We start from the raw sequence: 23,196 nt of genomic DNA on the forward strand, positions 1-23,196 counted from the left end.
ATGCTTTAGGGATTGCAGTGTTTTTCTGTTATGATTGATTAAAATTTGTTTTCCTCATACAGAAGGTCACCATGAGAATGCTATTAGCCATGTTTATAGTTTTTGTTTAGGTCACAAATGGAATAAGAGAGAATAAGACATTTTCATTGAACCCATCTCCTGTGTCCCAAATTCTCCTTATTGCTTGGCTTATTATTATTTTTTTCTTTAGTTCTGAGAACTCTCCTTTTTATGTGAAATCCTTGATATTCCTGATTTAGAGCTCGATTCAAGGCTGAAAATTAATGGTCAAGGATATGCTGTAAAATAGTATTTTTCAAACTGCAGGTTAAGATCCATTAGTAGGTTGTGCAATAACGATTCAGTAGGATACATAAAACCAACATAAAAAAGAGGAAGGAATAGAAAATATATGAGTTTACGGGCATTTGGGTGACTCAGTCGGTTAAGCATCTGACTTGATTTTGGCTCAGGTCATGATCTCACAGTTTGTGAGATCAACCCCCTGTTCATGAGACTGAGTCCTGCCTTGGTCTCCTTCCTAAAGGTGTGGAGCCTGCTTGGGATTCTCTCTCTCCCTGCCCCGCTACCTGTCTCTTTCTCTTTCAAAAAAAGAAGGAGATATACAAGTTTATCCCATGTGGTAAAGGTAAATAATGTCTCTTGAAATGTTTGTTGGGTCATAATGTAAAAAATACTTATTGTGAATGTGGTAAAAAATTAAATAAAATCCACTGTGTATAGCAAAACAAAACAAAACAAAAACCACACAACCTTTTCCAAATTATTTAAATATTTTATAGTAAACCCTTCTGGTTAAGTTTTTGCCTTTTTTTTTTTTTTTTTTTTTTACAACTCATTCTTCATAATTAGGAAAATCTTGTTACCTCATACCTGTGAATTAATTAAGACTCTCACTCTGTGCTCATACTCATATCTTGGGTGATGTAGATTGGGTTTACTGGGCTGAGTTCCCACAATTTTTTGTGTGCATGTTAACTTTTGAACTTTTTGATGCCTTAATTTAAAATGAATGAGTAGGGGTGCCTGGGTGGCTCAGTCAGTTAAACATCTGACTTCAGCTTAGGTCATGACCCTCGTAGTTCATGAGTTCCAGCCCCCTCTCAGGCTCTGTGTTGATACCTCAGAGCTAGAGCTTACTTCAAATTCTTTGTTTCCCTCTCTCTCTGCCCCTCCCCCACTCACACTCTGTCTCTCCCTCTCTCTCAAAAAAAAAAAAAAAACAAAACAACAAAAAACCCAACATAAAATGAATGACTAACAGTGAGAGCTAGAGCTTGATTGCAGTATAACTAGACTTGATTAGTTACTTGCCAGCTTAATCATCTGACTTGGTTTTAACAGGTATGCTTTTCTCCATTTCTTCTTTTTCTCACATATTCTTGGAGTGACACATAAAAAGACATTTAATGACCAATTTATTTAAAAATAATTCTTAATTAACATAGACTCCTTATTCTAATGACTTTCTTACATCTAAGTATTTTGCAACTGAATTCTCATTTTATCTGAATTTTACTTTGCTGTCATTAAATATATGGTCTTGATAAATATCACTTGCCTCTGTGGTCCACAATCACAATAATAATTAAATATTCATGCCAGTACAATCATTTGGTATTTAAATAATAAAGAATACATTTGTTTTGATTTTTTGCTGTTGTGTGAGATGTATGTAGAACATGGTACAAGCACGCATCATACCTTTTTACTAATTGCTTGTTTTTCAGGCAAGAAAGAAAACTATGCATCTTTCATCAGGTTTGGGAATATTTAAGTTAGAATCAGGATAACTTTTCTTTTAATTCTTTAACTAATAGGTCTATCTTTGTCATGGGATGAATGCAAGTTATGATATCTTTTTGTTTTATTTCCTATATTGTACCCACTGTGGATTGGGAATATATAAAACTTTAAAAATAATACAAAATTGGTGGGAGTTCTTTCAATGCTTGAAGGAAGACCTCATAATAGTTCATTATCCACATTACATAATTTTAACTTAAATGTCTCCATGAATAACTCCTTATTCCCTTTCATAACTAGGCAATCTGTTGGCATTGGTTGGCTAATGAATTAAAGTATTACTTTGAAAAAAGGCTGTTCCTTAAATCGTAACTGGAAAATCATCATTAGCCATTGTAATGACAATAGAGCTGCACCTTGAATAGTCAGCCTCTGACCAAGAACAAAGAAATTGCTGGTTTACTTCCCTTCCTGACTGGATTTGTTATATTTTCCTAATGAATGACAGGTGGTGATGCTTAGTCACTTCCCTTTCCTGGCTTACACTTCTTGCTCTGCTAATTCCCGGTATCCTTTCCCACTTTGTTTTCTTTTTCTTTATTTAAAAAAAATTTTTTTTAATTTAAGTTTTTATTTATTTTGAGATAGAGTAAGTGGGGTAGTGGCAGAGAGAGAGAGAGAGAGAGAGAGAGAGAGAGAGAGAGAGAGAGAGAATCCCAAGCAGGCTCTGCACTGTCAGCGCAGAGCCGATCGCGAGGCTCAAACTCACAGTGAGATCATGACCTGGTCTGAAGTGGGATGCTTAACCGACTTGAGCCACCCAGGTACTCCCACTTTGCTTTCTAACATCATAATGTTAGGCATGAAGGCGATCCTGAATTTATTCTGGTTTATCTACTATATTTCACAAATGAAGAAGCAAAGACAGAGATTATATAACTGGGTTGACGTTATTCAGCTATGCAGTGCAAAGCAGAGACTAGAAATTTTGTCTTGTTTCCATTTTCACCTGACAGGAGGTCAGTGGCAAATGAGTATTTGCTAAACTTGGCTGACTTTTCCCTTATACCATCCTTTAGTTGGGTAGCACATTACTGCATTTAATCTTCATGATAATTGGCCACAGTCACGTGGTTAAAACTATGACCTTGATCCTCTCCAGCAAATCTTGCGTGGTCCTAAAAGCAGGTCTGCCTCTAACAAAGGCACCTTAAAGCCACGTTTGAATAGAAAAATTCCTTCTCCACTCTTCAGTCTTCCTTTTCTTCCTCTGCCCCAGTTTTATTGAGAAATAACTGATATATATCATTGTGTATGTTTAAGACAGTTGTTTTCCTAAATATTGTTTCTTATAGTAATCAACCATTTTCAAAGTTATGCTTTTCTTATGACTGTATAGAGAAATTTTATGTTTCTCTTATATTTTTTCAGAAGCTCTCGATTTACTTGTTCTTCTTATTTTTAAATGGGAGAAACTCTACCTAGCTTGATGTTTGATGAAAGACAGGGGTATATAGTACTATTAGACCCTATGCTATCTACTTGGTGGCTACTGCTGTAAGGTGCAGAGCTGGTTGAAATGTGTAGCCCCCAGCATAATTTCTGGTGTCTAGCAGGAATTCTGTAGTTTAGTTCTGGTCCAATGTGGGGATTGTAATTTACATGACTATAAGAGGGTCATTTATTCTAGTGATTCTAAGGGTGCTTTTATTTTGTCTAATCTATTTGTACGGAGAATGAACTGCTTCTTGGGGTCTGTTCATCGGCTGACTTTACTGCTGTGTAACATGTCCCTGCCATCTTCCTCAAACCTTGTTATTTGCTGCGATTGGCAGGTTCTGAATATAAGCACCAATTGAAGTGGTTGATGTAGGCTACCAGAGGGTGGGACTGACATAAAGTAGCTGGTTTTCTATTAGACAGATGGTAAGAGGCAGGTACTGGATGAGAGAAGAAAATTGCTTGGACTGACAATTGTGTTTCTTAATTCAGAAGTGCCTGGGCTAAAGTTAATAGAAATATTGTTTCTTGTGATTGGTTCTCTGTTATCCTCAGTTTTCAGTATTACAAATTAAATTATCCACCCTGTCATCATGATTAATGTAATGGGAAGTTGAGAGAAGTCATACCAGATATTTATTTAGGTGATGGTATTTAAATCCAGAAGAAACATTTCCTATTTGTTCTTTAAGCTTCCTGGGATAAGGTGAAATAGAACCTTTTGCTTATAGTGAAAATCATGCTAATGAAAGCTAACATTTATTTAAATATCTTCCTTGTCAGACTTTAGTTTGTATCTTCATTTTATTAAAACAACTTGTAAGGTGGGTGTTAGTTTCCTAATTTTTCAGGGAAGGAAATGGAGGCTTGAGTGATTTGGTTAAAGTCTCATCATTGGTGATTGGTAGAGCCGAGATTCAAATCTAGGTCAGACTTCAGATATCACATTCTTTTTATTATGTATTTTTGAGAATATGGTTAGCTGTCTGTTGAAAGCAATTTTGTGGGATTAATATTCTGTCATATGAAAGCTTTATATTTTAATTATGTATAAAAATAATGTGCTTTTAATTTTTCTTTTTTTTTTTTTTTTGAGATGGCAGTTCCTGGATTTACCTTTGGTGCATTCATACTTGTGTTGCACGTTAGTTCTGTGGCTAATTATCCCAGCGGAAAAGTAGGAAAGTCATGCCATGGAATGGTTCCTGAACACAGTCATACTGCACGTTCTGACCCTGTTCACAACGTTTCAGTGAGTCAGATGACATTCAGACCAGGAGACCAGATTGAAGGTACTGTGTTGGAATTAACTATTTTGCATTTTGAGTTTCCCTCTTTTCCTGTACATTGAATCTTTATTACTGTTGGATTTATATAGTTTCATTTAAATCTATTCACCTGTTTCCATAAGATACCATCATCTTACACTTCTCATTTTGTGTTTAAATACTATTGATGACTGTATTACTTAAGTAGTAAATCTACTCCCTAAGCAGAATAGGTTAAAAAAAAATTTTTTTTAAATGTTTATTTATTTTTTAGAGACAGAGTGCGAGTGGGGAAGGGGCAGAGAGAAAGGGAGATACAGAATCCAAAGCAGGCTCCAGGCCCTGAGCTGTCAGCACAGAGCCTGACGCAGGGCTCGAACTCACAAACTGCGAGATCATGACCTGAGCCGAGGTCAGACTAAGTAGAATAGGTTTTAAATACATTTTTATCGTTAGTTAATATGTATCTTTTTTAACCAATACTATTAACACAATAGAAGAGGAAAATAAAGTTTATTTTATCTGGTTTAAGGTATAATAAACCCTTGTTCTTCTTGGTATAGTGTAAATTCTTGTGTTTTTCTGATTCTTTGGGTGAAAGGTAGGCTGACTGTCAAAAGTGTATCTATAATAGTGTTTTGCAAACTATTTTATGCAACTCCAGAAATACAAAATATTAACGAACTCTGACAAAAACAGTGTATGGAAAAATCAGTTTGGAACACTGTATGTTGTATATACTGAGAGTTTCATACTGTATAGTAGGATGTTAAAGGCCTTGGGGGTTTTTAGTAAACAAATAAATATTTACTTTCATTCAGCATTTTTTGAACTAATTTGGCTCCATGGACACTTCCCTGACCATCACTTAGCTTTTTTTCCCCGTAGAATTGGAATGGCTATTAACATCTCACTGAGTGAATGTCCTGTGGAACATAGTTTAGACCTTCTTTGTCTATGGGATTATTTCTACCATTTTCTTTCCTGGAGTAGTTTTGTATACATATGCTAGATTCTAACTATGAGATGCCTCCTCTAAACAGTTTTCTTTTGGGGATGTTGCTAAACCTTATCATAAACTATTTTTTTGTTTGTTTCTCAGTTACTTTGTCAGGGCTACCATTTAGAGGCTTTCTTTTAGAAGCACGTAATGCTGAGGATTTGACTGGCCCTCCTATTGGCTCCTTCACATTAATTGACAGTCAAGTGTCGCAGCTTCTGACCTGTGAAGATGTACAGGTTTGTGTTATGTTTGAAACTGATTTGTTAGTTTCCATGGATCTTTTCATTACAAGCTAAGGGTTCTGAGATAATGGCATTACCCATGTTTTGCAGACATCTAAATAGATTCACAGTGATCAAGCTTTCCCCCTAATTTTCCTATTTGCAATATGTTTTTACACATCAGCATCCGAGAAAAGGCAGTAGCTTGAAGGGTTTATAGCTTTTGATATTTTATATAATATTGGCTCTTATTATATTGATTTTAAAGGGTGTTAATATTGAAGATAGGATGCTAGAATGGGACAGAGGTATCATTTTTGTCATTCATTCATTGATTTAATAAACATTTATTATGCCAGAAACTATCCTGGTGCAAGGGATATGGTAACGAACAAGACTTACTTCTGTTCTTTGAAGAGCTGAAAGCCTTACACATAAGTAGAACATATGGACATATGATGTATGATACATAAGGAGAACATGAGGAATATAGGACAGACACATAAGTACAACATTGTGGTGACTTAAATTAGAAGCATACACAGGATGGGTGAGAAGCATAGCGGGGTGTGTCACACACAGGCTGGAGGGAATTGAGAGAGAGGTTCTTGGAGGAGGTCATCTCTATGTCAGGCCTCAATGAATGAGTAGGAATTTGCCAGGTGAATGAAAGTGGGAAATGAGATTGTTCAAGGGAAAGGAATTACTGAAATATAATGCTAAATGTGTGGAGGCAGAAATTTTTTCTTTTGATGAATTTTTTGGATTTTCTTTGTATCTGTTAATGGAAGGAGTTTTAATTTATAATATAAATTAAATAATGAGCAGACTCTATATAGCATTGACATACCCAGTATTCATAACTCTTTTCAGTTCTTAAATTTCTGCTGACTCTGATTTATATACAGAGCCAGATGCTAATCTGGTGTTGACTAACCAACATGTATTTGTTGAGTACCTGAGTCTCTGTTCTAAATAAAATAGTATTTATCAGAATGCCAGCATCATGCCATGACAGATTATTTTGCAAAATGACAGTAGTTTCAGTATGTTCAACTACGGAGTGAGTGAATGGTAGTTCTTTTCCATTTTGTTTCAGGGATATGCTGTGAGTCACACAAATCCATCCAAGAAAACAAAAATTAAAGTCTACTGGAATGCTCCAAGCAATTCTCCGAATCACATAAAGTTTCTGTGAGTGGGAGAGCTTACAAATCTGCAACTAGTCAAATTGAAATAATGGTCTGTGTCATTTTTGATACCTATTGGACATTTACCTGTATAGGAGTGGTTTGGTGTAGAATGACACCACCTTAGTCTGTTTTGCTTTTTATTTGATTTTTCCACCGAGCCCAAGACCTAACACCTAATAGGTGCTTAATACATATCTGTTGAGTGAATTAAATATTGTGGTGCCTTCATGTTAAGAGGCATTAGTTAATATTTACTTGAGTTCATATATGGTGTATGGACTAATACATTTTTTTTAGATTTGTTCTTATCTTAATATGATAGTATGAAAAAATTCCTAAAATTTGGATGACTTTTTTGTAGTGTTATAACCTGCATATTAGATTAGTAAGACTGGGGGCGCCTGGGTGGCGCAGTCGGTTAAGCGTCCGACTTCAACCAGGTCACGATCTCGCGGTCCGTGAGTTCGAGCCCCGCGTCAGGCTCTGGGTTGATGGCTCGGAGCCTGGAGCCTGTTTCCGATTCTGTGTCTCCCTCTCTCTCTGCCCCTTCCCCGTTCATGCTCTGTCTCTCTCTGTCCCAAAAATAAATAAAAAACGTTGAAAAAAAAAAAAAATTTAGATTAGTAAGACTGTTCATGCCCTCAGAATTATGAAATTCAGTAGGATTAGAAGTCCATTTCCCTTAATCCTCTGTGCAAGGGGAAGTGGAATGTCATAAAAACAGTTTAATGATAACTGAGTGGTGTTAGAGACATATATATGTTTTTTTTATCAAAAAAAATTTTTTTAATATTTATTTTTGAGAGAGAGAGAGAGAGAGAGAGAGAGAAGGATACAGAGGATCTGAAGTGGGCTCTGTGCTGACGGCAGAGAGCCCAATGTGGGGCTCAAACTCACGAACCCTGGGATCATGAGCTGAGCTGAAGTCGGATGCTTAAGGGAGTGAGCCACTCAGTGCCCCTACAGATGTATATTTTAAGGAGAATTAGTCTCCTGACATGTCTGTATGTTTTGTTTCACTATGTATGCAAGTGCTAGCACACAGAAACACAGCTTTGCACCTGTGTGTGGTGTGGAATGTGGAAGAGGACTGTGACGCCAATAAGATCTGGTGTTGCTTATGCAGCCTCTATCTGACTTCTTGCTGTAGCTGCCTGCTACACATGCCCTGTGGGATAATTTGAACAGCACACTATGAAATAAGTAGCAGTAGTATGTTCTTTATATGTCAGGGAATAGAAGTCTGTGCATTTTAGTCCTTATCTGGCACTCATGGACTGCTGGGAGTATGCCCAAAGGGCAGACGAGGAGGAGAGAAGAAAAGAAAGATCAAGAGTAAGCAAGAGAACAAGGGCAGTAAAAGTACATTTAGTAATGAGGTAGAAGAGTCATTAGAGATTTGTCTTAGACAAAATTGGTGGTACTGTTGGGTAGTATTAAGTTGTGTGTCCCTAGTTTACTTCTTTTCATCTTTTTTTTTTTTTTTTGATTCAATTATAACGGGCCACAATTAGGGTTCTGTTTGATCTCATTAGTACTGCATTTCAGAGTCACAGTTGTTGAGAAGTATAAAATCTACTGGGTGAAGATTCCTGGCCCTGTAATTTCACAGCCCAATGCACCGCCTTTTACAACACCTGAAGCTACAGTAGCACCTTTGTCAACATTACCTCCTGTATCCCATTTAACCAAATCAGTAAGTAACCTTTTCATGGTTTCACCAAATGCAAGCTAAAAGAACAGTGTCTTTGGAAATTGTGGTTTATACTTGCTGAAGTATGCAGAGAAGTAGCTGTGCCGGGTTGTGGCAGTGAGTTTTTGGGACCTCTGCAGGAAATCTGAAGGAAGTCTTTATTGCCACATTATGACTTATGGGTCAGGATAAAGGGAGTGCAACACCCTGCATGTTCGAGGTGTGGTTATGACATTCTGTAGTCTGCACAGCCAAATATCAAACACGGAGAGGAACATTAAAGCTTAAGCTAAATTTAGACAAGATTTGGAGCAGAATCTTGAAATGGTGATGTAACTCTTAGATCTGATTTCACTAAGGCCAGTGAGTACTGGGGGATTCTATGTGCTGAACTACAGAAGCTCTTTTGCAAACTCATCAGCTAGAATTCCGTTTAGGCCCTTGGGTTCAAAAGAACTGTGGCTGAGAAAACATATCTTGTAAAGGGTAGTGCATATTAGTAACATTAGGTTTTTCTGAAAGAAATTCTGATAAATGAGACTTATTAGTTCAGAAGTGAAAATAATGAAAAGTGTCTTACGGCAGGTTATTGCAGTTAAAAGAACAAACTCAGGTCTGAATCCTGTCTCGCCTACTTTCTGTGTGACTTTAGACAAGCTACTTAATTCTCAAAGTCTCAGTTTCTTCACCTATAAAATGAGAAGTAGTAATATCGAACTCTTACTATTATTATGAGAATTAAACAATGTAATGATTTTAAGGTTTCTAACTGCTTTGCACTTAATAGAAATTCTGTAAATATTAGTTCCTTTTTTCTTTTCCTTCTCTTTTTGTCTTTTTATAACTCTTTGTTCTCATGAGGAAGACTAAGTAAAGCACTTGTACTCTTTCTGTACTGTCTCATTTTGTTTTCCTTCTACATTTTGCAATATATAATTATACTTGATTGCATTATTATGAATGTTACACTTTTGACCATACAATTAGATTTTTTATTTGCACTAGCTCTAGCTTACTTAGTCTTAATGTTTATTTATTTTAAAGCTGCCTTAGGGGGGTAAATAGTCAGTCTGGACCTGAGCTTCCTAGGAGGAATCTTTCCATATATTCACATAAAAGGCATTAGTTCTCGGGGCGCCTGGGTGGCGCAGTCGGTTAAGCGTCCGACTTCAGCCAGGTCACGATCTCGCGGTCCGTGAGTTCGAGCCCCGCGTCAGGCTCTGGGCTGATGGCTCGGAGCCTGGAGCCTGTTTCCGATTCTGTGTCTCCCTCTCTCTCTGCCCCTCCCCCGTTCATGCTCTGTCTCTCTCTGTCCCAAAAATAAATAAAAAAATGTTGAAAAAAAAAAATTTAAAAAAAAAAAAATAAAAAAAAAAAAGGCATTAGTTCTCATTGGAGCTTTTATGGTATCTCTATACCAGGTTTATAATCTCTGATTATAGAAAGGTTTATTCAGAGTCATGGGATTATAGCATTCATACAGAGCTAGAAGAGACCTCAGAATTCAGTCCCTGTATAGTTGAAGATATACAAGAGAGACAGTTAAGTTCTTCAGCAAACACGATGGACTAAAGGGGAGAGCAGAGACCAAAATGCAAGTTTCGTACTGGTTTGTTTTTTCTGTTCTACTGTGACTTTTCTTTAAGTTGCTGTGAAATAATAAGAAACGTGTATTGGTTTCTGCTGTGGTTCCTGCTAATATTTGGACTTTGACCCCAGTTCCTGATACAGAGCTCCTAAATCCGTTGTAATTTCCTGAGTGATAGGAATGCCTTTTGCTCTAATGGGTGGGCCATCCATGGGGGCAGGTCACCAGAAAGACCAAGCCATGATTAGAAACTGGGAACTTTCTGCCCCCCACTCTCCATTTTCCAGAGATGAGCAAGGGGCTAAAAATTGAGTCATTAATCCATCATGCCTCCATGAAGGCTTCATAAAAAATCCCAAAAGTATGGGGTTCAGAGAGCTCCCAGGTTGCTGAACACATGGAGGTGCTAGAAGAATGGTGCCTTAGAGAGGGCATGGAAGCTCCACACACCTGCCCTGCCCACATACCCTCCCTGTGCACCTCTTCCACCTGTTCCTGGGTTTCATCGGGTAATAATACACTGGCAATCTAGTAAGAAACCTGTTTTCCTGAGTTCTGTGAGCCATCCTGGTACATTATCAAACTTGAGGAGAGGGTCATGGGAACCTCTAGTCTCCTTCATTGGGAACCTGGACCTTGTGGTTGGCCTCTGAAGTAAACAGTCTTGTGGGACTGAGCTCCTAACTTGTAGAATTGGACACTACCTTCAGGTAGATTGTGTCAGAATGGAATTGCAAAGTAGGACTTGTGCTTGGTGTCCACTGAGAATTGCAGAATTGCTTAATGTGGGAAAACCCCCCCCCCCACACTGGATGGCCAGAAGTGTCGGTAGAGTAGAAGAAATGAGAGGTGTTTGGATACAGTTCCCATTTAATCTAGATGTATGATGTTTAACTCCCTTCTGAAATACACCGTCATAGCGCATTCTAACAAGATGACCGAGCATTTTTGTGCTGTCAAATTGTGGAGCTGAGATTTTTGATGCTGGTCCTCTTATTTGCCATAAGAAGGAAGCTCTGAATTAAATCATTGTAAATTGTTCCTGTTTCCCCTCCACTGAATTGTTATTACTATTATTTAGAGTGTTAGCATATATTGGAATAACCATTTTTTCTTATATTATTTTAATATCAAATTTGAACCTGAATTCTAGATGCAGAGTCTAGGATCTGAATATAAAAATTTGTGAGTTTGTTTACTTTTTAAAAGTTCATTCTAAAAACTCAATGATAATCTTTTAGGCAAGAATGTCAGTGTGGGCTTAAATATTCCCTAAGGCGTTTTTCAAAATTTACTGGAAACTATGCTCCAGAACATAATTGATGTGAAATATTTTGTGTATTAAAGGAACTTTAATACTCATGCACATTATAGTCCAACTAATGTTGTGTCTTCCAGATTTTAATCAAAATTAATTAAGTTTAAAAGTTCACAACCTAACTACTGCTCTGATCATGTCTAATTTGGGATGTGTTATTTGTTTCCTTCTTTGAATCTTTATTATGAAAAGATACTCTTGTTAGAACTTGTACTTCAAGGTAGTGGCTCTTTTATCATTGTGAAATGAACTGTTTGGTTGGTAATTAAGACTTTTTCTCCCTGTCATTTTTCTAGTTCAGTGCTTCAGATTGTGGGAACAAGAAGTTCTGTATTCGGAGTCCTTTGAACTGTGACCCAGAGAAGGAGCGTGCCTGTTTCTTCTTGTCCTTCACACGAGATAACCAATCAGTGGTGGTTGAATTGAGCGGTCCCAGTAAAGGCTATTTATCCTTTGCGTTTTCTCATGACAGATGGATGGTTTGTATCCCTCACTTACGTAAGTGGTAATGAAAGAAAAGTTACTGGAGGGAGCCTAATCAATGGCAGTTAGTTGTTTGTTCCAGAGTCAAATTATCATCCTGCTTACAATGGGAAGGGGAAGGGGAGGGCAGGAGAAATGAACATAGAGCGGGTTCTAAGTTAAAAATCTTTGGGTATTTCATGTTTTTAACAGTTGTGCAATTATATACCACTAAGAAAGGCTGTCTTGTAGAAAGTTAGGAAAATCACTTTGTATCCAGTGGATTTGCCGCTATATCTTTCTGTCTGTCCTGTCTGCTTATCTCTTTGTGATAAAAGCTTGAAGTACAGTTAGGAGAGGTTGCTCTGCCTCAAGTCTCATGTTATTTGTGATGCTTTTCAAACCCTCATTGTTTTCTCAAGTGTCCAGCAATCCCAGCAAGGGTTGCTGCTCACGGAATCCCCATTTTGGTAGTCATCAGTACATATCCCAAACAGAGAGTTAAACCTGGCGCGTCCAGGCATAAATATATTCCTTACCGGTAGGCTCCTTTGTCAGATCTACAGAAGGCAGCATTTGTTTTAAGCTGATTCTCGCTCTCCCTGGGTAGTGCTGAATGGATTCAATGGTTCTGTAGATGGCAGCCTTGTGCTGTCGTGTGGCAGCAGAGTGCATCCTAATCTTCCAGAAGGAAGGAGGGAGAGTATGGGCCAGGACATGTGTAAGTCCTTTTCGAGGCAGAGTTGATGGTGAGGTCAGGGATGACTACAAATGGAGAACGCCTCTTACTTCCACATTAGCAAAGGCAACGAGTTTTTTGTAGAGAGTTTTCTTCCTGTCATGTTTTAAACTTAGTATCACTTCTTAAGGGACTTGTAATTCAAAAAAAGAAAAGAAGCGCTGAGATTCTGTGATAGAAGGATGAATGTTTTCCCTAAAAGTGCACTCTGATCACATTGGTCCTCGTATACTGCTTGCATGTATTGCGGGAAACCAGGTGTAACTTTTTTAGGGGGAGGGCATTGCAATATATGCACATGACCTGGATATATTACTGTATAGTTCTAGAATGCACTCATTATCTTTTTTCATTAAGCAAAACATAGACCTTAACCTTATGAAATTTAAGATATGTCATATGCTTTTAAAAATGACATATAAGAAATTGTGACTCTTTTTTTAAAGTTGTTTTTTGGGAAATTTTATGCTGGATCAAATGATGTTGCAAGAGTTCAAGACCTTTTCCCCATTGCCCTTTGTAATTGTCGTCAGAGCAATAGCATATTCTGTTGGTTATTTGCAGTTCAGGCAGAAATGAACCAAGTTTGGCCCATAAGGTGGATAATGAGGCTGGGTTAGAAATAAAATTAGGAGCTCCTGGGTGGCTCAGTTGGGTAAGCATCCAACTCTTGATTTCACCTCATGTCACGATCTCGTGGTTTGTGAAATTCAGCCCCTGAAACAGGTTCTGCACTGACAGTGCAGAGATGCTTGGGATTCTCTCTCCCTCTCTCTTTGCCCCTCCCCTGCTTGTGCGTGGATGCATGCGTTCTTCCTCTCTCTCTCAAAATAAATAAACATTAACAAAATAAAAAAAAAAAATAAAATGGGACCATAAAGCAATAAGGAAAGATGGTGGTAGTACTTGTTGTGGGAACAGTTCTGGATGAACCCAGCAAGGGTTAACAATGGTAGCCTTGTTGGAGTAACTGTGTAGTTTCATCTGTAACATACAGTATCATTTAGATATGTGTTCTAGTCACTTACATAAAAAAACATTCCAGTCACTTTAGAGCCAAACTTCATGCAATAGTATACTCACATTTTTCCTTTTCTGGTCACATAAAATCTGTCAGTGAGAGGAAAAGACACTAGTGCTGTACTGAGTGTGGTGATGAGGCACCACAAGTAGACCAGTTATTTCTGTTCTAAGTTGTAGGCATAGATGGCACAAAAGCATTTATCTCTAATTCAAGATATATTTATCTTACTTAGAAATCTTATGTTTCTAGTATAGTACTCATCAAAAATGTTTATAAGAAAGACTTAATTATGCAGGTGCAGTTGATTTACAGAGCAATCTTACTTAATGATTAAAATCATTTGTACACCTGTTTGCCTAAATTGGGGGAAATAAATCATCCTCAGAAAATATTTTTAAAGTGGTTACTTCTATTCCTGGTTATTTAAAAAATTTTAGGATATTTTTATGACCTGCTCTTTCTTTTCAGTATGTAATATAAATTTAAATATTGAAGGTATCTGATGTTACGAATACTGATCAACCTGAATGATACCTTTTTCAGTTTCACTTATAAATTAATGATAGCAATTGTTTTGGTGTTAAACTTCACTAAAATTGATGAAAAGTATAATTTTCTGCATTTTAGTTATCAGTGACTTGCTAATGTCTGAATTTTAACTAATTTCAAAGTATCCACATATTCCCTATCTTCATATACTTTGTTAAATGATATAAAGTATATCAAGTGTACATATTATATATTAGCTTCTATTCCTTGTCTTCTCCTGATTAGTGTCATCTTGCTTTATACATAATTTCTCAGTGCTCAAGTTCTAGAATGTTCCCAGTTCTGACTTCTTTTGTACTTCAGACTGGGATTTTCAGTGGCCAGCTGGTCTTGTCCAGATGAGTGTTCTTGGACAACACAAACCATTATCTGTAAAATTGAACTTAATATCTTTCCTCCTCATGTTTCTTGTGTTCCTCATTCTTGGTGATCAAAAATAGAAATAAAAAAGCAGTTACCATTATTGAATCCTTGCTTCTTTTCAGATGCCGTCCTGGGCAATTTATAGACTGTCTCATTCACTGTTGTCATCATCTTTAGTGTTCTGGGAATTTTGGTTGTGACTTAGATTCTTCCCTTTTATTCACCTATCAGGTCCTTCTTCCTCCTACCCATCCCCCACTTTTTGTTTTGAGAAGTTTTAAGTCCACATGACCGTTGAAAGAATAGTACAACAAACACCAGTAAGTTTTTCACCTACACTTGCCACTTTCTTTCCCTCTCCATTCCCACACTGTGTGTGTGTGTGTGTGTGTGTGTGTGTGTGTGTGTAAGTGTGTGTATAGATTGACTTACGAGGTGTATATAAACACAAATTTTTCCCCAAACTATTTGAAGGTTAAATTGTAGATACATCATGACATTTTATCTCTAAAAGTTTTAGCAACTATCTACAGATCTAAGTATCTAAGAACAAGCATATTCTATCATTACCATAATATCTTTATCACATTGAGAAAACTTAGTAATGATATAATTTCATGCAATGTAGTCTATATTCCAGATTCCTCAGTTGTCCCGATAAAGTCCTTTACAGCTGTTCTTTTTTAAAAAAAGTTCTGAACCAAGATCCAGTCATTTATCACCAATACATTTAATTGTTATATCTTTTTATTTATTTATTTATTTATTTATTTATTTATTTTTTTTAATATATGAAATTTACTGTCAAATTGGTTTCCATACAACACCCAGTGCTCATCCCAAAAGGTGCCCTCCTCAATACCCATCACCCACCCTGCCCTCCCTCCCACCCCCCATCAACCCTCAGTTTGTTCTCAGTTTTTAACAGTCTCTTATGCTTTGGCTCTCTCCCACTCTAACCTCTTTTTTTTTTTTTTTTTCCCTTCCCCTCCCCCATGGGTTTCTGTTACGTTTCTCAGGATCCACATAAGAGTGAAACCATATGGTATCTGTCTTTCTCTGTATGGCTTATTTCACTTAGCATCACACTTAATTGTTATATCTTTTTGATCAGTTACCCTACCTGTTTTTTAGAATTTTTTTTCATGCTCCCATTCTGTAGAATGTTCCACAATTTGTGCAATAGATTCAGGTTAAGATTTTTGGCACAAGTACTACCTAAGGGATGTGTTTATTTCTCAGTACATCATGTCAAGAGATGTGTAATGTCAAATTATTCCATTATTGATGATTCTGTGTTTGATCACTATTATCCATCAGATTTTTCCTTTGTGAAGGCGTGTTTTCTCTTTTTAATTAATAAGTAATCTGTGGGGTAATACTTTGAGTGTATATGAATATTTTGTTCCTCAATAACATTTTCTCAAGTGATTTTAGCATCTATTGATGTTCCTGCCTGAATCAATTGTTACATTTGTGATTACAAATTGGTGATTTTCTAATCTGTTAGCTGGTGTTCTTTTTAAAAAAAGAGCTTTCTTTTCTCTGCACCTCTCCTTCCCTTTTAGTGAAACATTATGGATTAATGAGTTACTTTTGTCTATTGAGTTATAGTTTATCATCATCAGTCTTCTTTTAGCTGCTTATATTGACCTAGATATGGCCTCTTAAAGCATTTTTTTTTTCCCTTTTGATGGGTCTCCATTACTTTTTTAGTGTGTAACAAGCTGTTACACCAGAAAACATAGTTTATTGATTCCATTTTATACTGTTATGCATTTCATCATTTCCCAAAGGAGGTCTGTTTCCTTTTGATAGGAATAGTTTTTAGAAGTCAGGATTTGAGTGCTTATGTGTTCACTGCTACCGATATTACATATACTTGTGATTCTGTCTTTGACGTACTTCCTTCATTCTCTTTATTGCATTATCACTATCTCTGACTTCGCCTACACTTTTTTTGTCATTTCCAGAGTGCCGCAGTGACCCCCTCACGAGTCTTCTTGGCTCCCTGATTTCTTCTGTCTGGCTCATCTTTCAGTAGCCACTGGACTTTTCTTCCCAAGCTGCCAGAGATCATCTCAATGCTATCCCCAAAAACCTTTGGTGAACCGTTAGTAGTTATAGGAAGAATATTTTTTTCATTAGCGTGGCTTTCAAAATACCTCAAAGTCCTTGTTGGAATTTCCAGCTTTACCCTGTTTTATGTTTTATGTTTTCACTAACACAGTTACCTGTTTCCTAAAATTTTCATATGTTTTTATATTTCTATGTCTTTAGCCCTGGAAATTCCTCCTTTTGGAAAACTTTCCCCTTATCTCAGGTCTATCTTACCCACATGTAAATATTTTTTATTTTCTAAGATCTAGTTAATAATCACCTTTCCTGATAAGGTTTTTCCATCTTTGGGTCTACATAATTTGTGTTCCCATGGTACTTTGTCTAAACCTGTTGTATCATAATTCACATACTATTACAACTGTCTGTTCCATTAAAATGTAGTCTTTGGTTGTAAGAACAATCTAGTCATCTTTATTTTTCCCGTAGTATCCACACAATATTCTAAACAGCGCATTCTAAATGTTTGAAACAAGAGGAACAAACGGGAGAAAGGGTTCTGTCCAATTCAGAGATTTGGCAGAACTTCTTACATGTGTGTTTCCATGCTCCAAACTTGTGGTTTCTAGAAATTGCTTGGAGCCTATAGTTGTGATAGCACTTTCTCATATTTTTCATTTTAGAGTAGTGAGAACTGAGAGTTATCTCTTTTTCCTCCATCCCCATAATTTTCTCCAGTATTTGGGAGGTCTGCCTCCACACCAACAAGGAGTTAGTATGGTATTTGTCTTATCACCATTTTGCCTCTTGTTATATTAAAAGTTATTTTAAATAAAAAAAGAATTTTTATACCTCATAGCAGATAGTCTAGAAAACACACAATGTTTGTTTAAATCAGAAATCAGTGAACATTTTCTGTAAAGGTCCAGATAGTAACTCCTGAGAATTTGTGGGCCTATGGCCTCTGTTCTAACTACTCATCTCGGTTATGATAGTGCTAAAACAACAATAGACAATCCGTAAATTAATAGGCGTAGCTGTGTTCCAATAACACTTTATTTGTGGACACTGAAATTTGGATTTCATGTATTTTTACTTGTCATGAAATACTCTTCTTTTAATTAAAAAAAAAAAAAAAAACCATTTAGAGCACCTGGGTGACTCAGTTGGTTGAGTGTCCGACTTCAGCTCAGGTCATGATCTCACGGTTCATGAGTTCGAGCGCTGTATCAGGCTTGCTGCTGTCAGTGCAGAGCCGTCTTCAGATCCTCTGTCCCCCTCTCTCTCTCTGCCCCTCCCCTGCTTGCATGCTCTCTCTCTCTCTCTCTCTCTCTCAAAAATAAACATTTAAAAAAAACCGTTTTGATATGTAAACATCATTCTTAGCCTGTGGGTTGTACCAAAACAGGCATTGGGCTGAATTTGGTCTGAGTGTGCCATAGTTTGTTGATTCCTGGTTTAAATCATGACGACTCCAAGTTTCTTGAGTTGGGCTAATTCTGATTGGAATATAAGATGTGTAACAGTGAATAATTGGTTTCCTAAGGTTAAGTATTTGGGAGTTCTCAAAAGTGGAACTTTTAAAAATAAATTTGAAGCATGTTAGAATATCATTGGGACTAATAGCAAAATTTGTTATAACTTGTCAGTCTTGGCTTTGTTTAAGGAGTTTAGTGACTATAGCACATAAAAGATCTTGTTAGCTATTTTATGGAGAATGATTTAGAATAGGTGAAAGAACCAAAACTGCACACAGTAGCCTAAAAGCCAGATTATTCATTTGTACCATCACTTAAATGGACTTTGAAGATGCAGTCTGTCCTCTGGTAGTCACTTCAAATAAGCTGTAACTTTTAGAGATAAAGAATATTGGAGACTAAAGGATAGATAAGAACTAGACTGAAAAAAATGCCTCCTTGAATGCAGACGATTTGGTTTGAGTGTGTAATAGTAAATCAGTGTGTACAATATCAGCAGTATTTGATTCTACTATCTTCATCTTATTTATTTATTTAATTAATTTTTTTTTTTTAACGTTTATTTATTTTTGAGACAGAGAGAGACAGAGCATGAGACAGAGAGAGACAGAGCATGAACGGGGGAGGGGCAGACAGAGAGGGAGACACAGAATCGGAAGCAGGCTCCAGGCTCTGAGCCATCGGCCCAGAGCCCGACACGGGGCTCGAACTCACGGACCGTGAGATCGTGACCTGAGCTGAAGTCGGACGCTTAACCGACTGAGCCACCCAGGCGCCCCAATATCTTCATCTTAAAAGGTCCCCCCCAAACCCAATATATTGCAGTGTGTTTATAGTTATGAAAAATTGTAGGACATAGATGTTTATTTACAAATAAATATCTAGAACAATGTTCATGATAAGTTCAGTGAAAAAACATAACGGAACTGTATTTTCAGCCCACTTGAGGTGAAAAAATAAATACAAATAGGTGTGGATGAATATATATGAAAGCATTAATAGTGGTGTTTAAGTTTAGGGGCTTATAAACATGTCTATTTATTTAAAAAATTTTTAATGTTTATTTATTTTTGAGAGAGACCAAGCATGAGTGGGGGAGGGGCAGACAGAGAGGGAAACACAGGATCTGAAGCAGGCTTCAGACTCTGAGCTGTCTCTACAGAGCCCGATACAGGGATTGAACTCACGAGCTATGAGATCGTGACCTGAGCCGTAGGTGGATGCTTAACCGACTGAGCCACCGAGGCACCCCTATTTTAATATATTTTTTATATTGAAATTGTGTTGTTTTCGTATTCTAACAAAATTATTTATGTATTTATTTATATTGAAGTATAGTTGATACATAATGTTACGTTAGTTTCAGGTGTACAACATAGTGATTCAATTTGAAACATCATGCTACTATCTGTTATCATACAGAACTATAACACCATTGATTATATTCCCTATGCTCTACCTTTTATTTTGTTACTTATTCATTCCACAACTGGAAGCCTGTATGTCCCACTGCCTGTCATCCATTTTGCCCCTTCCCCCCACCTTCTGCCCTCTGGCAACCATCAAGTTTGTTCTCTGTATTTATGGGTCTGTTTCTGCTTTTTGTTTCTTTCTTCAATATAGCAAAATTATTTTTTATTAATAAATTGGACAGCCAATTCTCTGGAATTTGTGGTATTATTTGGGATTGAGTCAGTAAATTATGTTTTAAAAGCATCAAATACTATTTGATTTCATTAGGGATATTTTAAAAAACAAAATGTTGAAATTCCTTTGAATTTTTCTCATTTGCAATTGTTTTTCAGGGTGATGATGATGCTTATGTGTGTATTCATGAAGATCACACTGTGCACATACAACCATCCCATTTGATGGGGCGAAGTCACCCTGTGATGGACTCCAGGGTAGGTGGGAAGATTCTGGGAACCTCCACCCCTCTTGTCTGCCCCTGGCTATGCGGCCAACATTGGCAGTAGGGTTCCTTTCTTACAACAAGCTGGAAGACACTTTTCTGTGCTTTCTTTTATTTTTAAAATAATATATAAAAATATATAAAGTAAGTTTCATTATATTTGTACATTTAATTTATTAATGTCATTATATTATTTTATTTAACATTATATATTCAATATATTTAATATTATATAGTTTAATAAAATTGTATATATGTATTTAGTGTATACAACATAATGCTTTGAGATATATATATATATATATATATATACACACACACACATATATATGTATACATAGTGAAATGATTGCTACCATTATCTCCTCTCTTAGTTACTTTTTTTTTCTTTTTTGTGGTGAGGGCACCTGAAATTTTCTCTTAGCAAATTTCCAGTATATAATACAGTATTATTAACTATAGTCATCAGATCTCTAGACTTTCATCCTACATAACTGCAACTTTGTACCCTTTGACCAACATCTCCCTTTTTCTACACTTGGGGAAGCACAAGGTAAGGTTCTCTTACAGGAAAAGATGAATTCTTGCGTGCGCCATTTAAATCCTTTTTTGCATCTTATAAAAACAATTATGGTTAAGATAGTCAAAGCATCAGCTCCCTTTCATAAGCTTACAGATAGATTTTTAAGAAAAGGTGTAGGTTAATGACACAGTTTCTTGTCTAGTGAGAAAGGGGAACATGTATGGTAGAGACTGGTTCAGTGCCTTGGACAGTTGTCTTCAGTGCTCCTTGTTGGCATCTATGCCAAAGATGGCTTATTTCTGGTAGAGAAGTGTCTTTTTCACAAGGCAATTAACAAGCAAGTGAGCTCTGACCAAGAAGTAGTCATCTCCTAAGAACGTTATGTTCTCTGCAGAGCTTTCCCATAGCTTGGAACTTCTCCCTTGAAGCACATAGCATCTTGGCCACTAGGGTATTACTTTCTAATTGTTTCTTCAGTGTTTTTGATTGTGTGTTAGAGGCAAGAGGGGGTTAGTACATCTGCCAAAATTTCTAACCTGGGTAGAGGGTTTGTGGGGTTCTGACTCAAAGTAAAAATAGTGTTTTTGCCAAGTAGAATAAAGACCAATAAACCAGGAGAAAATGTTTCTTGTACTCCTCAGAGAGGAAGTGGACAAACAGTGATACAGCAGACAAAACATGCACAAAGGATCTTAGGGAAAGGAAATCGACCAGGTCAGGATTTTGATCATATTTTATTTTTAACAAATCTGTGGAAAGTGCTGAAGAGACCCATTGTGTGTGTTTGTAGGGTGCTCTTGAGGATATGGCTTGGAGGCTGGCGGATGGTGTTATGCAGTGTTCTTTCAGAAGAAACATTACCCTTCCTGGGGTTAAGAATAGATTTGATCTAAACACAAGCTACTACATCTTTCTAGCAGATGGTGCAGCTGACAATGGTACGTATATTGATAAAAACTATCTTTTCAAGTTTGTTCCTTTCTCTTCTTCCCTTTTCCACCTGTTCTGGAGACACTACTATAATTGCTCATTTTTTAAGATACACACTTGTGGGTAAAGAGTTATCAAAACCCCTTTCCATTTTTGCCTGACAATTTGACTTTGGTTAACCTTCTAGGTTTGTTTCCCTGGAAACTAGATAAAAGTAGTGTCAACTGTGTCATAAAGCAACATGCTTATGATAAAAATGACTTCTGGCTGGCAAACTGCATTTGGACCAGGAAGAACTATAAATACCTAGGAAGAAGCCATATCTTTGGGCTTCCCTAAGTGTTGTGACATTGGCAGATCCCTGGCAGGGATCCTACAAACAGTGACTGTAGGGTTGTTGCAACAGATTTTGGCTTTTGCAGGGTAACCTGTCCACTGTGAATTTCACCTCCTTGAACCTGAGCTTTCTCGAGGGAGCTGGAGGAAGGGAAGAGAGAGTAGCTCTTGGACAGCTGAATAAAGTGCTACAGGATCTCCCATTGAAGGAGAATGCCTCTCAGTGCTCTGCAGATGTGCTGTGTCTCCTGTCCCACGTCTTTCTAAGTGAATCTGATGTCAAGTGCAGCCTATGGTAGTTTTATGAGTTTGAATATTTCCCTTATCCTTAAGAAGACTGCCCTGGTGGGTATTGATTGCAACACATTTTTTAAAAACATTTTTTAACCTTTTTTATTTATTTTGAGAGAGACAGAGACAGTGTGAGTGGGGACGGGCAGAGAGGGAGACAGAGAATCCCAAGGAGGCTCCATGCTGCCAGCACAGAGCCTAATGTGCGGCTTGAACTCACGAAACCATGAGATCGTGTCCAGACCCAAAATCAAGAGTCAGATGCTTAACCGACTGAGCCACCTAGGAGGAGCCCTTGTGTTGTAACACATATTAAAAAGGGATTATTAGATTTTAAGACCTTGGCTAATGATGTTTTGAAGAACTACAAGAAATGCCAAGGTAGTATTTAGTGACTCCTCTCTTGGGAGATAATACTGTACCCAAACTTTGAGACTGTAACTTCTTTTTAAAACTGTGAGAGGGGCGCCTGGGTGGCTCAGTCGGTTACGCGTCCGACTTCAGCTCAGGTCATGATCTCGTGGTCCATGAGTTCGAGCTCTGCCTCGGGCTCTGGGCTGACAGCTCAGAGCCTGGAGCCTGTTTCAGATTCTGTGTCTCCCTCTCTCTGACCCTCCCCCGTTCATGCTCTGTCTCTCCCTGACTCAAAAATAAATAAAAACATTAAAAAAAAATTTAAAACTGTGAGAAGCTGGGTGTATAGAATGGGAGGTCAGGGGGTGAGGTAAAGGAAGAGGAAGAGACAAATGTGGTGCAGGTGGAGTTGTGAAAAGCCTTGCATATTCTATTACGTGGTTTAGATTTTATACTCTAGGTAAAGGGGAGACAGTGGTTTTGAAGCAGGATAAAATATCTACTCATGTTACAAGAAAATTTAGGAATATTTGTAGATTTAGTTGTAGATGATATGGGTAGTTATCTTAGTCAAATCATGTATTCTTATTTGCACCAGCATCAGCAAATATGGCTTGAAAATCATT

General features: G+C 37.2%; 1 protein-coding gene across 4 annotated transcripts in view; it reads left to right on the plus strand.

Annotated features, from left to right (window-relative positions):
* Positions 1 to 23,196, plus strand: part of FRRS1 (ferric chelate reductase 1) — a 104,030-nt gene that overhangs the window by 64,069 nt on the left and 16,765 nt on the right. For all 4 annotated transcript variants that reach the window (XM_058716447.1, XM_058716449.1, XM_058716450.1 and 1 more), the window contains exons 2-8: positions 4,364 to 4,559; positions 5,638 to 5,774; positions 6,859 to 6,953; positions 8,501 to 8,648; positions 11,848 to 12,030; positions 20,030 to 20,128; positions 21,450 to 21,597. In XM_058716447.1, coding sequence (XP_058572430.1) covers positions 4,364 to 4,559; positions 5,638 to 5,774; positions 6,859 to 6,953; positions 8,501 to 8,648; positions 11,848 to 12,030; positions 20,030 to 20,128; positions 21,450 to 21,597 — 1,006 coding nt within the window. The remainder of the gene's footprint in view (positions 1 to 4,363; positions 4,560 to 5,637; positions 5,775 to 6,858; positions 6,954 to 8,500; positions 8,649 to 11,847; positions 12,031 to 20,029; positions 20,129 to 21,449; positions 21,598 to 23,196) is intronic.

The sequence above is a fragment of the Neofelis nebulosa genome, chromosome 2 (genome assembly GCF_028018385.1).
Source record: "Neofelis nebulosa isolate mNeoNeb1 chromosome 2, mNeoNeb1.pri, whole genome shotgun sequence".
In the NCBI taxonomy this organism is placed as follows: domain Eukaryota; kingdom Metazoa; phylum Chordata; class Mammalia; order Carnivora; family Felidae; genus Neofelis; species Neofelis nebulosa.